A 17987-nucleotide genomic window follows, 5' to 3' on the forward strand; every position below is an offset into this window, starting at 1 on the left:
TTAATAGGGAATGAAAAATATAATAAATAACGTACCGAATCATGTAGTCATCTGGTTTCTATCAATATCGTGTCGAAGAAAGTCGTGTCTCTGTCGCACGTCTTCAAGCGAGTAGATTCCATGAACTTGCCGTCCAACTTCTTTGTCCGCAACCACTTAACGAAATTATTAAACTCCTTTGCACTTAACGAAATTATTAAACTCCTTTAGCCTAGCAACCTTCAACGGGTTGAACTTGGGGATCGGCTTCTCTGAATACTTGGGCCTCGTCGGATCAATGAAATCCGCCCAACGCGACGACTTCTGTCGCACTTGCCGATCTGGACGTGGCGGAGTAAGCTGTGCCTTGCCGCTTTTCCTTTTAAGCGGAGTTGTGAGCCGGCGTTGCTTATCCGGAATGTCTTCTCTACGAGGACTCGACGAAGACGTCGACAACCTCGGCGAAGTCACCGGCCTGATCTCTGATCGCTTCGACGACTCGCGATGCGTAAAAGACGGCTTCTTCGACTTCTTCGACGACTCGCGATGCGAAGAAGACGGCTCGTGCGATTAACACGCCGGCTTTTGACCAGCCGTTGGAGGAGGAGGAGGAGGAGGAGGAGGAGGAGGGGTCCGGCGTTTACGACGACCATCAGCTTGGGTCGTGGGAGTCTCACCCCCAGGCAAGCCCGTTTGGTCCTCGAACAAAATGTTAAGCCTCTTCCACATATCATGCTGCAAGTCAAAGTAACAAAATATGTCACGAAATTTAAACTTGTCACAAAAACTATAAATAAAATATAAATTTAACCCTAAACTCTAAAACGTTAAATTATATTTAAACTTAACTCTTAAATGTTAAATTAAATTTAAAATGAAATTTAAACTTAACTCTAAAACGTTAAATTAAATTTAGTTTAACTGTAAAACGTTAAATTAAAATTAAACTAAAATGAAATTTAAACTTAACTTTAAAACGTTAAATTATATTTAAACTTAACTCTAAAATGAAATTTAACTATAAAACGTTAAATTATATTTAAACTTAACTCTAAAATGAAATTTAAATTTAAAACGTTAAATTATATTTAAACTTAACTCTAAAATGAAATTTAAACTTAAACATAACTTGATTTAAATCTAACCTGGTCTCGCCTGATGCGCGCGATTCTACTCCCGCTCGTGCTAAGAGCGTGTAAGACCATCCCTTGTGATTCTACCAGTTGTTCTTGGGAGGCTCGCATTTCTTCCCACATTTCCCGTGTTAGAACAAAGGGCTCGGAAATGTCGGCGGGAGTGGTCGGTGTGGGCCTCGATCCCATTGCGGGAGTGGTCGGACTTCCAAGATGAACACGTGGAGTGTCTGACATGTGTTCGTCGTCGGAGTCTCCGACGATGACATCTTCTGCAACAGTCGCGACTCGATCTATTTCTTCATCGATATCTCGCGGCTCTGTCGCGTCTTCTCCCTCGACGTCTATGGGATACAGACATTTGCTCGTCTGTGTCTCGACATCGTATCGCATCGTACAGCTCTATGAATTTCATCGTACGACATCGTACATCATCGTACGACATCGTACGATGCATGATTCTCATCGTATTTCAGCCCCAATTTTTAACCCTAACTTTCTAAATCCGATCCAAAACAGCTCAAATAACCACAAATCGGATAAATCCTAAGTCCTAATACCTATTATGACTATTTTCGTTGAGATTTAAGAAGAAATTAGTTGAAAAACTCACCTTTTTGGACGTTTTGAGAGCTCGGGATTTCTGAGCATCACCGCCGCCGGAGATTGAAGTTTGTTTATCGTACGCCATCGTAGTATATCGTATTGAATCGTACACGGTCGTAGTATATCGTATGGAATCGTACGATAATCTTTTTTAGATGAGAGAGATGAGTTGAGCGAGATAAAGAGAGAGAGAGAGAGTGAGAGGGAAGTTCAAATATAAGTCACCGGGGCATTTTCGTCCATTTTCGGTACAAAAGTCACTTTTCGGATAGTTTAAAACATTAGGGTCTATTGTTGATATTTATTGTTTTATTAAGTCCAATTAATGAAATTTCTCTATACAAAAGCATCTGTCAGTTACTATTATTATTGATAAATAAAAATCTTTGGTAGTTTTTCTCTACAGGGATGAAGATATATACTATCTTCTCGAAATCATCCCAGCCATAATAAATCAATATGTTTCCCGTGCATTTATTTCTGCAAGTAAGCATCTATGGGCGTAAGTAATTGGTTTATCACGACTACAAATATAGTTTTCGCACCTAAAAGTCGCACCCAAAAAGACTTTCGGATGCGAAAAGTCGGACCCAAAAGTCAAACAAGCACTGTAAAATTTTCGCGATTTTTTATTACGTTGGGCGCGACAAGTCGCACCCAAAAGTCCGTCAAAAACTTTTAGGTGCGACCAAGTCGCACCCAATACTTCATCCTAACTATTAGGTGCGACCTAGTCGCACCCAAATGTCTTAAATTTTTCCGCGGCCAAATTTTCCCCCTCTCTTTTCAAATATCAGTGGGTGCGACTTTGTCGCACCCAAAAGTACTAACACACGTCATTGGGTGCGACTTTGTCGCACCCATAAGGGTCATTGGGTGCGACAAAGTCGCACCCAAATTCCAGGTCAGGATATAAAACAAATTTTATCTGCGATTTTCATTCATTTAACCGAGCCTCTCTCTCGCTCTCACATTCCCACCCTCTCTCTCCGAGTTCTCTCCTACCACCACCACCTGTCCACCTTCTCTCTCCGACCACCACCGACGGGTACCACTACTACCAAGCCTCTCTTTTCTTTCTTCCTCTTTATTTTCCGGCCACCGCCACCGATACCTCTTTTTTTTCTTCCTCTTTGCCGGTATCACCCTTCGCCATCGGCAACCTCCCTCCCGGCCTCTGCTCCCGCAGGCAACAACCTGTCCGAGCCAAGTCGGCTCTCAGCCCCGCGCTCGGTACCGGCTCAGCTTCGTCTCTCATCCCCGCGCGCGCTCGGGACCGGCTCAGCCAAGTCGGCTCTTCATCTCCACCGTCAGCCTCTTCGGGTTCGGCTTCGGCTTCGGCTCGGGCTCGGGAATTCCAAAACTGTGTGTGTGTGTGTTTTTTTTGTCCTTTTTCTGTTGGTTTCCATCAATAATCAATATAGTCTCATTGTATATGGTTTGTTAGTCTGGTTGATTTCGAAATAACTCTGTGTGTGTGTGTGTTTTTTTCTCTGTTTCAGTTGGTTTGGCTAAACCCAGGCAGCGACGCCCACGAACTCTCGTGGAACTCTCGGGCTCCGTCGCAGCTGGCCGTGCCCTCCTGCCTCTCGTAGCCTCGCTGTGCTCAAGTCCCGCCTACAGGCTAGCCTCTTGCAGCCCTTTTAATTATGTGTTTTTAATTACTTTAGATTAATTATAATTAGTATAATTAGTCTAGTAGTTAATTAGTTAGGTAATTAAATAGTTTAGTTCTATATGTATATGTGTATTAATAATGTAGTTAGTTTGATAATTGTAAATCTTAAATATGATATAATTATTAAAATTGATAAATATGATATAATAAGTAAAATTGATAAAATTGTTAATTATGTAATCGAAATTAATTTGATATAATTATTAATATTGTTAATCATGTAATTGAAATTAATTTGATATAATTAGTAAAATTGGTAAAATGTTTTATGTAGTTGAAATTAATTTAGTTAGTAATTTTTTAAGTTAATATAATATAATTTAAGTTATTTGTTCAATTGTTAATCATGAAATTGAATTTAGTTGAGTTATTGTATAATTTAGTTTTAGTTTACATATTTTTGATAAATGAGTTGATATTATTGAATTTTTGTTGTAATCGAGCCACAGAGGTTCGATTTAGGGTTTAGTTGATTGTGAAGATAGTTTTGGATGATTTGTATATGTTTTTTAAATGAGTTTGCAGGTTTTTGGTTTGTTAGAATTATAGGGGAAATTCTGCCGAAATTTCGGTAGAGTTTCCAACCAATTATTCTCAAAACCCTAATTTTTTCAATTCGACTTCAAATAACATAAAATTCATAATTTCACCTTTATAGTTCTTCGTCCCTTAATTAGCAATAACTCTTAAGTCGCACTATTGGGCATCAGCGCAACATAAGTAATCGATTTCAGTCGTCTTCGTCCCTTAGCAATAAGTCTTAATAATTGTTAATTTTCTCTTTCTTCGTTTAGCGAAATCTATGTCCAATCCAAGTAGAGATTGGATCACCGAGAACAATCGGTTGTCCTTGCAGTATAAAATTGGAGTTAATGAATTTATCCGAGCTGCAAGAAGATTTCTGAACGATAATGGCGAATATCGATGTCCATGCAAGCCTTGCAACAATGTGAGATGGCACGACATTGGGGTTGTAAGGCATCATCTGCTAAATAAAGGGTTTACCCCGGGCTACACAGAATGGTATCATCATGGTGAGGTCGTGCGTTCCGTCTGTCATCTTGAAGAAGTCTCCATCGGAGAAACAGCCCAGAGAGGAGTAGGAGGAATACATGCTACTGTGGAGGATATAAGAGATCACGAGGATTTCGACGGTGTTACCGAGCCGGCTCCGAGCGAGGTGCATGCGGAGGAGCAAGTTGAGGACTTGTTCGCCGAGTTGGAAGCGGAATTGTACCCTGGATGCAAGGAGTTTTCATCTTTGTCATTCTTGGTTCAGTTGATGCACCTTAAATTCACGAACCATTGGACGAACAAGTCGTTCACAGAACTGCTGCAGCTCTTGAGGAAGTCTTATCCACACGGTAATCGAATACCGGAGAAGCACTACGAGCCAAAAGCAAAGTTGAAGCATTTCGGCATGGGATACGAGATGATCGACTCGTGCATTAATGACTGTGTCCTATTTCGAAAACATCTCACGAACGTCGGCGTGTGCCCGATATGTAACGAGAGTAGATGGAAGCCAACTGGTAAGAAGATACCGTAAAAAATATTACAATATTTTCCCTTGAAAGATCGATTGAAGCGACTGTATGCATCTCGACACACGGCGCTTCAGATGCAGTGGCACGAAAGAGATCGCGTCAGGGAAGCTGGTGTTCTACGACATCCTGCGGATGGTACAGCGTGGAAGAATTTGGACGAGAGATACTCATGCTTTGCTGTAGAGCCTCAGAATGTGCGGCTTGGGCTAGCTGCGGATGGATTCAACTCGTTTGGGGATATGAACCTATCGTACAACATGTGGCCTGTAGTACTTACGGCGTACAACTTGCCGCCTTGGTTGTGCATGGAGAAAGAGTACCTGATGCTCACACTTCTTATCCCGGGGCCTCATTCACCAGGAAAAGATATGGACGTTTTCTTGCAGCCTGTTGTTGAAGAGCTGAAAGAACTGTGAGAGAATGGAGTCCGCGTTCGTGATGGAGCCAAAGATGAAGTGTTTCGGTTGCGTGCCGCGTTACTTTGGATGATAAACGATTTTCCGGCTAGATCGTATTTGTCGGGATGGAGCGGCCAGGGGTATCTCGCTTGCCCTACGTGCAACTTTGACACGCCGTCCCTAAAAGTCAGAAACAGGATCGTCTACTACGACCATCGTCGATTCTTGAAAAGGCGTCACCGATTTAGGAAAAGCAACGATCACTACAAAGATAAGCACGAGAAACGAAATAAACCCGAGAAGTTGACTTCGCAAGACATACTCACTCAGTTGGCTGGTGTTTCTTGCACGACTACTGGCAAACACGCTGCATCTGTAGGCAAAAAACGAAAGCGAGCTGAGTGCGAACTGAATTGGACTAAGAAAAGCATCTTTTACGAGTTGCGTCTGAGTCGCAGTTGAAACACAACATGGACGTGATGCACGTAGAGAAGAACGTGTGCGAGAATCTTCTCGGGACGATGCTCAGCTTGGAAAAGAAGAACTATGACACCGAGAAGGCGAGGCTTGATTTGATGGACTTGTGCATCAAGACCGCTTTGCACTTGGAACCAAATAGGGGTGGGTACTACAAACCGCGAGCGTCGTACGTTTTGACCCTTGAGCAGAGACAGCGATTTACAGAGTTCTTAAAATCTGTCAAATTTCCCGATGATCTCGCTGGGAATTTAAAAAAAATGTGACAACTGATGGGAAGCTCACAGGTTTGAAGTCGCATGATTGCCACGTGATCTTGCAAAGATTGTTGGCTGTTGGTATTCGCCCTTTTGTGCCACAGCCAATACATGATACGATCACTGAGCTTTGCAACTTTTTTAAGTTGATAAGTTCGAGAACATTAAGAGCCGAAGATCTTGAAAGAGCACAAGAGTCTATCGTCGAGATCTTATGTAAGCTTGAGATGATATTTCCACTCGCTTTTTTCACGATCATGGTTCACGTGGCGATGCATCTACCAGAGGAAGCGTTGCACAGCGGGCTGGTGCATATGCGGTGGATGTACCCTTTTGAGAGATACCTTGGGACGTTAAAACATTTTGTCAAAAATAGAGCTAGACCAGAAGGCTCTATTGCAGAAGCTTATGTTGTAGAAGAAGCTCTAACGTTCGTTTCAAGGTATCTTGAAGATAAGAAAGTATTTGATGAAGTTCAAGTGCGAGAGCTTTCCGTTTTTCGATCCAAGATGTGTGTGCCTTATGGGATGATGAACGCGATAATATTAGACGATGAGCAAAGAGAAAAAGCGGAGTGGTACATCTATACCAACTGTCCTGAAGTGGATCCGTATTTGGTGTAAGTAATCGATCCACTTGCTTCTCTAAGTTATTTCATTGTTGTATTTTGTTTAAGCAATGTTTTAAACAACAGCGAGCATTTGGATTTCCTGAACGAATCTGGAGTTCGCGATATTGAAGCGGAGCATAGAAAGGGATTCAAAGATTGGTTTGCGAACAAGGTAATAACACAATATTGTAGTTTTTTTTTATAAACACACAAGTGCTAACCAATGCTTTGTTTCGTAATAACCAGATTTTTGAAATGAAAGCTAGTGGCTCTGACGTGTCTGACGAGATCTACTCGCTTTCTATCGGTTCCCTTCAAGTCGCTTATCAATATCCATGCTGCTTTGTTAACGGCGTGAAGTTCATTACTCATCGTCGTGATAATCAACGAGTCACTCAAAATAGCGGTGTATGTGTGCATGTGGATGATTTCACTTACTACGGTCGGATGGAAGACGTCATGGTACTGAATTCTAGGTTCGACTGTCGTGTTGTATTATTCAAATGTATATGGTACGGTGACAAGCATGATTCTCGGCAACTAGTGCACAACGATAAGACTACTGGAGAAACGAGTGCTTTTACCGCGAAACAGTGGTTTACAAAGGAGCCGTACATACTCGCGATTCAGGCGAAACAAGTCTTTTACATCAAAGATCTTGTTTGAGGTGGTAACTGGGAAATCGTTCAGGAATGCAATCATCGAGGGATTTGGGACGTTCCTGAAGTTGACCCCACCACCTCATCCTCGATTCCGTTGACAATAGAATTGTCAAACATCGATCGTCTGAATCATCGACACGAAATCGAAGATGCTGAGCTAGTAAATATCGTTGGCGATGGTGAGGAAGACGATGATGATCATGAGGAATGCATCGTTTTTGAGGGAGAAGATGTTGATGTTGATGTTGATATAGGCAGTGATGATGATGAATGAGTACTATCTATGTAACCACGGTTTTCCTCCGCCATATGTGAGGTTTTTTTAATAAAAAATCCGTGGTGTCACCCACATTTTTGTATGATGTTGTTCCCTTTTGTTTTGTGATGTATGTTCACAAATGTTGTTTTATTTTATACGATGTCAATTTACAAATGTTGTTTTCATTTTATAGGATGTCGACCGCTTCAAGTTCTGGTGGAGATTAGCCACAGAGACCGGGTTCTCAAGGTCCGCCGCAGGAACCTGATTCCCAAGGTCCTAAGAAATCAAGGGGACCAACAACCGGCTCGACGTCGGCGCGAGCAACACATGGTGTACCTGGTGCGAAGGTGGTCAAGTGGGACCCAATAAACCAAACCTTCTATCAAGAGATAAGGAAAGAAAATAAAAAGGTTGGACTATTTAACAACCGCCTCGGTGCTTTGGTGAAAGCACATATCCCGCCTACGACTCGTGATTGGAGTGAAGTGACGCCCCAGACGTTGGCTTCTATTTTGAGCGCACTTCATTCCGAGTTCAGATTTGTGTACACGGATCCTGACACCGGCGAGGATCTGCCTGCGGATTGCTTTCAGAATACGATAGATCAGGCTATCATTCGGAATGCCAAGATCAGGCGACGCAACCAGAAGTCCAAGCTATCAGAGAAGTTCAGGTTGGAGTTTTGCGGGAGCAAAGAAAACGCTAAGGCGGAAACACCACCGGGATATAAGAAAGAGGATTGGGAGGCGGTGGTAGACGAGTTTGCAACTGACGATTGGAAGGTACGTAATGTATGATTGTAATAAATCACAATATCTTTATCAGATTGAATAATGAAAAAATTAATTATGTGCAGAAAAAGTCTAATCGCAACAAGGAGAATTCGAAGAAGAAGAAGACGAGGTCGACTCAAGGATCTCTTTCTTTCCTGGCTCATCGTCATTTGAACGTAAGTTATTCTAATTTTGAAATACTTAATTTGAAATAAATTCAATACTTATATTTTCATAACAATTGCAGAGTAAGGATGATGGGACTTCGGGCTCCGCGTTAGAGACGTGGGAGAAAAAGCACCATAATAGAAAAGGTGAATGGACGACAGATTGGGCGAGACGAGCACATGTAAGTGATATGTGATAATTACGATTACGTTACTTACATAATAATTAATTTTTGATAATTTTTTTTATGTGTAAAGGCGTGGATAGTTACTCTACTGGCAGATCTTCGGCGACAAGCAGAAGAGCAAGGCGTAGTATTTAACCAGGACGACGCAGAGGAGCATGCGATGCTAGAAATTCTCGGGAACCGTCAAGATTGGTATGTTGGAATAGGTCCAACGGTCCCGAGATCATCTTGGGCTATTGCTCAGGCTCAAGACGAAAGCTCGTCGTCAGGCTCAGGCTCGTCGCGGCGCGTTCCAGATCCAGTGGTTGGCGAGCTCCAGGCTCAGGTTGCGGCACAACAAGTCGCTATGGAGGAGATGAGGCGACAACTGTTCGCGTTCACGCAGCAGTTTTCGCCCTTGCCTCAGATGTCGCCCGGCACGATGCAACAGATGCCTTAGATGTCGCCCGGCATGTTGCCACGGATGCCTCAGACGACGCCGTCGCCTCAAATGCACCCGTCGCCTCAGATGCACCCTATGCATCAGACAACGCCGCCAGCAGTTTCAATGGCAGATGCTCAGACGACGCCGCCAGCTTCAGCAGAGTTCCAGCGAGAGCGTACATTATAATCATAATGTATGATAATATATGATGTACGATATAATACGATGAGATACTATATATTATAAGTGCACGAGGAGGTAGCAGCAGTTCCGGAGGAAGATTTGGCGGAAGAGGGAGTAAAACATTCAAGGAGTGGTTTACAAACCGAGGAAAAGGAAAGGGAAAAGAATGAACATTTTTTTTAATTATTTGTCGTACAATATAATTATTATTGTAATCGAAGAACAAATGGTTAGTTTTTATTATTATTATGAATATTAATTAGTGAATTTTCTAATTAATAAACTATTTAGTACATATTATTCGATTACAATTATAGAATTTATAAGCATAATAAACCAAAAAAAAATTAAAAAAATACTATCGGGTGCGACTATCCGCACCCGAACATGGAGCGGGTAGACCGTTGGGTGCGAATAGTCGCACCCAAAGGTCAACATTCCCCGCCAAATTATGGCGGGAAGGCTATTGGGTGCGACTTGTCGCACCCAATAGTTTGGCGGGAAGACCATTGGGTGCGAGAAGTCACACCCAATGGTTTGGCGGGTAGGCCAGTGGGTGCGACTAGTCGCACCCAAAGGTTTGGCGGGTAGACCTTTGGGTGCGACAAGTCGCACCTAATGGCGTTCCCGCGGACTTTTTTGCATAACTTTTTTGACTTATGGGTGCGACTGTAGGTGCGAATAACCGCACCTAAAAGTCGCACCTAAAAGTCATGATCATCGGGTGCGACTTTTCGCACCCACGACCTTTAGGTGCGGACTTTCGGGTGCGGAAATGTCGCACCTAAAGTCGCACCTAAAGGTATCATTGGGTGCGACTTTTGACTTATAGGTGCGAAAAAAGTCGCACCCAATGCTGTTTTTTGTACTAGTGTATTCTCATTCCAGGACTACAAACCCGTGAGGCAAGAATAATACAAGGGGTTCCATTTGTCATTCAAAGTACTCTCACATGAAAAAAAAACCAAAAAACAAAAAAAAAACAAACAAACGATAATTCTGTTTGAGACTTGCGGCTTTCAAAAACCCTATCGAAAGGAGAGATTACTCGGAGATTCAATCCTCACAATGCCTCATCATCTCCGGATTCATCGCTGAAATCTTCAAGCCCGTGGCTCTCCATTTGGTTTGTAGTTTGCAACTGTCCCGTTCGGCTTTCTCTGGAGACGTTTCTTTTGTATGAACTCTTACGAACAGAAACAGACCCTTCTGAGCGTACAGAAGCAAGGGGACGATCTGCGTCTGCGTGTGATGGGATTTCCGGATGTGACAAGCTATGCAACGGCTTCACAGAACTATTCCCCGGATAACTTTGAAACCTTCTACGTAAAATTACCTTGCGGAAAAAAAAAAGAAAAAAAAAAGATTGAGTTGAAATGAAAGCATAACACCGACTCTCATAAACAATGCTCGGAACAATTACCATGCTGCCATAAATGCTAAGCTGCATTGCTCTAGCTGACAGGCTGTGAGTGTTTCGGACAACACCTTTTGAGTTCTAGATATGTTTTCTTGGCTTGTCGAAATGTTCGGGCCAACGCATAAGCCCGGCGAGTTCTCGGTTGTAAGATCTGTGTGGCTGATCTACAAACTCCGATGATGATCGTCTCGGGATTTTTTTGTCCGATTCAAAAGCGGCAAGATCGAAGATGATCACTCTTGCACGTGTCTCAACTAGATAGCAGCACTGCCGGCCTTGGGCTAAGGCGGGCTAGGCCCAGGCCTAGGGCCCCATATGTGGATGGGCCTCCAAAAATTTACACTTTTTGCTTATTTTTAAGAAAATTTATATTTTTACCCTAAAAATTTACACTTTTTGCCCATTTTCTAAAAAATTTACATTTTTTATCCTGAAAATTTAAATTTTTATTAGTATTATAGGGCCCCAAAATATTGAATCGCCTAGAGCCCCTGGTGAGTTTGGGCCGGCCCTGGATAGCAGGATCCTCTCTGAGAAAAGCTGGCTCCTCTAGTAGCGGCAGAAATAAGCAAGTTGGAAATGAACGTCGAGTCATGTGTATATATACGTTATAGAATCGCAATAATTAAGATAAGCGATTCACAATTCGAGGGTAAATCAGTATCTTCTGAGTGTACTAACAGGATATAATTTTTTTTTTTTTTTAAGAAACAACGGGACTTTATTAACTCATCACGGCGAAGCCGGAGAAAAAGAACGAGTACAAAGAAGCCAAAATAAAAAACATGAACCCAGAAAGACAAAAATTACAAAGTGCTAGACCAGTCCCTAGCCAAGTCTGCTAAAGAGAAAGACTGGAACTCATTACAAGAAATGGTTACTATCTCATGCAGCCCTGAAGACCCTCTAATGGCCATACTTTATAATAAAAGATTATTCAAACACTAAATCAAGTGACTCACATGTTAGAAACATTATGAATATTTTCTAAAAAGCACATCGACTTATTTGGGCTTAAAATCACCTGTTGTTTTCAGATTTTGGTAGCTTTGATGTACGTGCGAGGGAAAAATAGCTGCTGGTGCTGCTACCAGCTCTTGACTGCCTTGGGTTTTGATAAATCCATCTAATAAAACACCAATCGCGTGGTGAGGAATTTCTATAGTTTCCCCTCTGATGTATATACTCATGATTGACCTTTGAGAAACAAGAGCTCTTAGTTCTTGCATTGTTCTTTTCTCAAATATTTCGGGGAGCAATAATTTGACGAGTATAATAGAACTTTCCTGCAGAATCAGAATACAATGAGGCAAAGTGAATATGAGCCATGCCAGAGTAGTGTCATATTTCTTTCAATGTCATTCACATCAGCAACTTAATTTTTTTTGCTGATAGACCTGCAATATTGACGTACAAAAGACACTGGGGCAAAAGAGTCATTTAACCATGCTTTCCTAGGTTCAAATCATTCAATTATTAGTAAGAGGTCATAAATTATATGATTAATCATTCATGGGTTTAATTATGCAATTAGCAGTAAACCACAAGTATTGCTGTCCGCATCTAGGGTTAGCGGAGTTTTAATTTTGCCATTTACTTCCCGAGGAGAGCTCTAGGTCTTGCTTTTGAAGGAAAGGCCAACCATATTGTGATTTTCGGCTTTATTTAATATAATAATCACGGGAACTCGACGCTCCCGTGACTTTCATTAATGCTGTGATTCTTGACTGTAAATCATTCCAGGTCCTATCATTACCTGCCACAGGAAGTCTTCAACTGAAGGATCAGACCTAAGCACAGAAAGTATATTCTCAGTTTCGACAAAGAAACAGAGAACCGCAGACTCTGCTAACATGTCACAGATGAATGTTTTTCCAGTTAACACCTCGTACAAGCCTAAAGTACTCCCATGAGTAAAAGTTGGATGGAGCGAATGCTTGTTTTTAAGGCTGATACTCGTCCACTGAAAAAAAACAAAGAAAATAAGTAACTATCTAACTGCACGGCGGTCCATTCACAAAATCAGAAGAAGAAAAATAAAGTTATATATGTTTTATTACCTTGACGACCCCATTGGAAACAAGCCATACGCCATTAGACTTCGATCCCTCTCTGTAGAGTGTTGAGCCACGTACTTTCATGATTTCTTTGGTCGAACCTTCCAGTAGTTTACGAGCAGAAGAAGGAAGAGCCCCCATAAAAGGATGGACTCTGATCACATCTTTCATACTCGGAATCTTTACTAATGGAGGATTTTTCAGAAGCTTCTTCAAATCGGTCTGCACCGAGAATCCTCAAAGTTATGCGGTATGAACAAACTGTGTAGCTGGAAAATAGAAAAAAAAAAAAAAAAAGGGCAATGCTAACCTGTACAGCGTCATGCAGATGAAGCATTTCCTTTTTCTCCAACAAGCCAACCTTTTCAAGGTTTTCGACATAATCTATCAGATTGTTCAGCACTGAGTATGTTACTTGTCTGGTTTTAACAGCAAGCAAGACCTGAAATACATTTTTTTATGGATATGTTCAAGGGAAAAAATGCATATTCACTGACTGAAAATATTCTCATGCAAGATTATCTATGTACACAAGAAAGGTGAGAGGAAGTGACAGAAAAAGTCCTCCTATATAAATACAAATTGGCCATTAAATACAAACCTGAGGAAACGTTACACGAACATCTTCTAGAAAATTCTTTGCTTCTTCTCCTTCAGTCTCACTTTCCTTGAAGACAGTGGAAGCAATTTCACTGTCACCTATATAGTACATGTTTTAATAAAAATAAGAAAAATAAAAAGACAATAACTTTTACAAATAAGAGCAAGAATAATTGAAAGACCATACAAATTCATAAAACATCCACCACCGTAAAAGACACAAACTTCTCCAAGTACAAATTGGAGAGCTGGAAAAAGTTAAGTTTGTAGGGAAGGAAGTAGTTACCTATAAAATCATGGAGTTCCTGTCTTGCGTATTTAGGCTGTAACGGCTATAATTTTTCTCTGTTCTCTCTCCTACCCAAACCCTTTCTTCACTTTCAAACACCGAAAATGGTCGGAGAGAATGGTTTTCAAGTCTCACCACCCCCCTAGATCTACCGGATTTCCAATTTCGTCCAGGTCTGTGTCGATTTCAGCTCCGGGAGACAATCCACGCGCCGCCAAACACGACCCACGCGCCTCCCGTTCCGCCGCGCGTGTGGGTCACGCGCCGCCTCTTGGTCGTTTTTTCCGATTTTTCCGGCTCCCCCTGTTTCGTCTGACTCTTCTCGGCCTTTTCCACGAGCTTAGAAACCGTTTCGAGCTCTCTTTTTCTACAGCACTGTGAGTATTGTTGTTTTTTGCTCTCAGCAACTTCTGGAATGTTCAGTCAGTTTGCTGTTCTCTGCTCCCTCCGTGGATGATAATAATGGTTGCTCTAAGAGAAAACGTTTTTTCTGGATAGCTTTTTCATAGAAGATAAGCGTTTCGTTGTGTCTCTTGGTCGAGACGGCGGAATCGTCCGTCTTCTTGAGGAGAGCAAGAGGTCTTCTTTCAGCATTTTTCTAAACAGGGATACAGCGGTATGGCTCGCAAAGGTTATCGACGGAAGCCTTGCTTTATCTCCCGAACACAGGTTATGGAGAAGGATCGTGGGAAATGGTTTCTCAGTCATCGTGGATGTTTTGATCAACAAAAGAGATTCTTGTTTAAGAATTCTGAAGATTGCTCAGGGACAAGGAAGAATGATTCCGGTTCTTGAGGGTGAGAGAAGGCAAGGCTGGAAGATTTTTTCGAGATCTTTGGATGCGGTCCTTGGACGAGCGGCTCGAGGTCGAGTGAACTTCACGAGAGGCTCCCTGTGAAGGCGAAGTCTAATGGGGTCACGGGGCACAACAAGGCTGACTCATCTGCTAATCTAATAGGTTTCGGTGTGAGCCACTTTATCAAAGATATACACTCACGCATAGCTGACCAAATCGCGCATACATACTACCGACTGCGAATCTTTTGCCAAATCTTTATCTCCAAAAACTCCAGTCGGTTCCGTGGAGGCTCCAAAAGAAATCCATTCCGAACTGAGTCACTTTCCAGAAGAGTTTGATTCAGCCATATCCGTAAGAGCAAGGAGCGCGGGTAGTTACGCAAAGACTCGTCGTCCAAAAGAGCGCGCATCATCAGGAGGGATCACCGATCATCAGGAGGGATTGTCTAGATTGTTATAGCGACAGTGAGGTGGAAGAGAGGAAAAAAGACGCCTTCGGCAAGACTTTTTCGCGTAGATGTGGTGGATCGGTAATCAGGAGGCGGAGTCGGCTTTCCATCCTCCGCCTCTTGGTCTTGACGAAGACGACAAAATTGATCCAACACAAGATAGTCTTCTGGAAATTCAAGACGTGGTCTCGTCCCCGACGGAAGGCTCTTCGAATGAGTCTATTGGTCCCTAAGAAAGATATCTCGAGCAATGACTCTACAGAGTGTTTAGAAGGTATTGCCGAAATGCTCGGATCTGGTTCATCGACATCATCGTCCGACGGCTCGCCCCCCATCGAACCGAACCTAAATTCTCAGGTATCACCACTTTTATCTACTTCGGTTATACTATATTCTAGTGCAGGTAGGGGTGGACGAGTACATCGACATATCAGCAAAAACCACGATGGAGGGTCCATTCAAAAGTAAAGTAGTTCCAAGATTTCAAAAAAGAAAAAAAGAGAACTGAGGAAATTGGAATTCGATATGAGCTTCGGTAAGGCTATAAGCTCCGGGAGGAAGCCTGTTTGTAAATGAAGATCGTCTCTTGGATTGTCAGAGGGACTGGTCACCCGGATAAGAGAAGAGGAATAAAATCTTTGGTATGCAAGATCAACCCGGATATTCTTGTACTTTTGGAGACCAAAAGATCAAAAATCGATAGACGGTTCGTAGGAAGTGTGTGGAGTTCTAGGTTCAAAGAATGGGTCCTTCTTCCGTCAATCGGAGCAACAGGCGAGATCGTTATTATATGGGATTCAAGAAGAGTGTCGGTTATGGAGAGCTTCGTAGGGGATTTTTCGGTTTCAATTAATATAAAGAATGGCGACCTTCCGTGGTGGTTCTCAGGGATTTATGGACCGTGTCGAGCCGCTGGTAGATCAGACTTCTGGGATGAGTTAGCAAGGCAGGGTGAGATTTGCGGCTCTCGTTGGTGTGTCGGAGGGGATTTCAACGTCATCAGATTCGCTACAGGGAAAAATAAACCAATAAGAGCTAGACGAAGCATGAGATTTTTCAACGAGATCATTTCTGACCTTTCCTTGACTGATCCTCCGCTCCACAATGGAGAGTTCACATGGTCAAACTTCAGGGAAAGCCCCACGTGTTCACGTTTAGACAGATTCCTCTTCACAATACGTTGGAGGGGTATCTTCCCGTTCTGTTTACAAGAGGTCCAATTTAGGGGTGTTTCGGACCACTTTCCAATCACGATCACCACAGAACCGGTCAAATGGGGCCCGGGTCCTTTCAGATTGGACAACGAGTGGTTGGAACACCCCGATTTCAAGGCTTTGGTCGTCAGCTCGTGGTTGGAACCCGTCCCGGAGGCTTGGACAGGTCACCGAATTATGGGGAAGCTCTATGGTCTAAAAAAGAAAATCAAAGCATAGGCAGCTGGTGAAAAGGAAAGAAAGATAGGCCAAAAATTGAAAATCGAAAAGGAAATTCGCGCTTTAGATAGAAAGGAAGCTGGTCCCGACTGGTCGGAAGAAAACCGCTTCAAAAAGGCCTTTTTGAAAGGACAATTGGATAGTTGGATAGTATTCTCGAGAATGAGGAAAGGATAGCTAGGATGAAGTCGAAAGTTGCATGGGCCAAACATGGAGATGGTAATACGAGTCTATTCCATTCTCTCTTGAGTGCGAGAAAGGCCAAGAATTCCATTTGGAAGTTGGAAAAGGCGGATGGGACCATCACGGTCAATGAGACTGAAATCGTCGAAGAAATTAACAGTTTTTTCGAAATTTTGTACCGAGCGAACCCATCTACGAGAGGAGAGTGGAACAACATTCTTTGGCAGCCTATGGACTCCAATAACGCTGAAAACCTCTCGCGACCTTTCGAAGAAGAAGAGATAAAAAGAGCGGTTTTTGGTTGTACGAGGAATAAATCTCCCGGACCGGACGGTTTCTCCATGGCGTTTTTCCAGGATTTTTGGGAGATCCTCAAGGCCGAGGTGCTTCAATTCTTTAGCGAGTTTTGGGAATCGGGTATAATAAACAAAAGTGTAAATGAGACATTCATATGCTTGATTCCAAAAAAACTCAATGCCAGTAGAGCTAAGGATTTCAGACCAATCAGCCTGGTAACGGGATTGTACAAAATTTTGGCAAAAGTATTGGCGGAAAGAATCAAAACAGTTTTGGACAAAATTATTTCCCCTTTCCAAGGTGCTTTTGTTAAAGGACGTCAAATCGCAGATATCATCCTTATTGCAAACGAGGTGGTTGAGGAAACCAAGAGGTCGGGGAGGAAAGGAGCAGTCCTTAAAATAGATTTTGAGAAAGCTTACGATATGGTGGAATGGGACTTTATTAATTTCGTCATGGATATGAAAGGTTTCGACGAAAGATGGAGAAAATGGATTAAATGATGTCTTTCATCGATCTCCTTCTCTATCATCATAAACGGGAAAGATAGGAATCATTTTTCGAGCTCGAGAGGTTTGCGCCAAGGAGACCCTATCTCGCCTTTCCTTTTCATCTTAGCCGCGGATGCGATGCCCAGAAGAATACTACGAGGTGTGGAAAACGAATCTTTCAGACCCCTCGAGGTAGGCTCCCCAAGTTTGAGTCTCTCGCATCTACAGTTCGCGGATGACACTCTCATCTTTGGGGTTTTCGATATACAAAGTTGGGCAAACCTTGTAGACATCATTCGTGACTTTTGCAAAGACTCAGGACTTAAAGTCAATATTGAGAAAAGTAGTTTGGTTGGTATTAACTGCGAAGTAGAGGAATGTGAGAGTCTCGCAGCTTCTCTCGGTTGTCAAAAGCTGGATTGGCCGATCACCTATCTTGGATTACCCCTTGGAGACAACCCGAGGAGCAAATCTTTCTGGGACCCCGTACTCTTCAAGGTTGCTAAGAGACTCGCTGGGTGGAAGAGAGGCTTTCTTTCGAAAGGCGGGAAATTGACACCCATACAATCGGTGTTATCCGCCCTACCGATCTATTTCATGTCAATCTTCAAAATGCCCATAGGGGT

The 17987-nt window shown here is 42.6% G+C and overlaps 2 protein-coding genes and 1 pseudogene across 2 annotated transcripts; 2 read left to right on the forward strand and 1 right to left on the reverse strand.

Annotated features, from left to right (window-relative positions):
• The first annotated feature begins 4957 nt into the window (after positions 1-4957).
• On the forward strand, positions 4958-7874 carry LOC149404534 (uncharacterized; annotated as a pseudogene).
• A 3894-nt stretch (positions 7875-11768) lies between these two features.
• LOC149404535 (sodium/hydrogen exchanger 7-like) lies at positions 11769-13533 on the reverse strand. Its single transcript, XM_089607566.1, has 5 exons — positions 13423-13533; positions 13132-13263; positions 12825-13043; positions 12521-12727; positions 11769-12050 (listed from the first exon to the last, which is right to left on the reverse strand). Exons 1-5 carry the CDS (start codon positions 13531-13533, stop codon positions 11769-11771), a joined length of 951 nt encoding a protein of 316 aa, XP_089463692.1.
• A 1709-nt stretch (positions 13534-15242) lies between these two features.
• Positions 15243-16390, forward strand: LOC149404536 (uncharacterized). The gene is made up of 3 exons (XM_089607567.1): positions 15243-15314; positions 15361-15426; positions 15536-16390. The coding sequence occupies exons 1-3, from the start codon at positions 15243-15245 to the stop codon at positions 16388-16390; spliced, it is 993 nt and encodes a 330-aa protein (XP_089463693.1).
• The last annotated feature ends 1597 nt before the right edge of the window (positions 16391-17987 follow it).

The sequence above is a fragment of the Urtica dioica genome, chromosome 2 (genome assembly GCF_054948205.1).
Source record: "Urtica dioica subsp. dioica isolate 48M chromosome 2, U.dioica_male_clone48M_v1_H2, whole genome shotgun sequence".
Classification (NCBI taxonomy): Eukaryota; Viridiplantae; Streptophyta; class Magnoliopsida; order Rosales; family Urticaceae; genus Urtica; species Urtica dioica.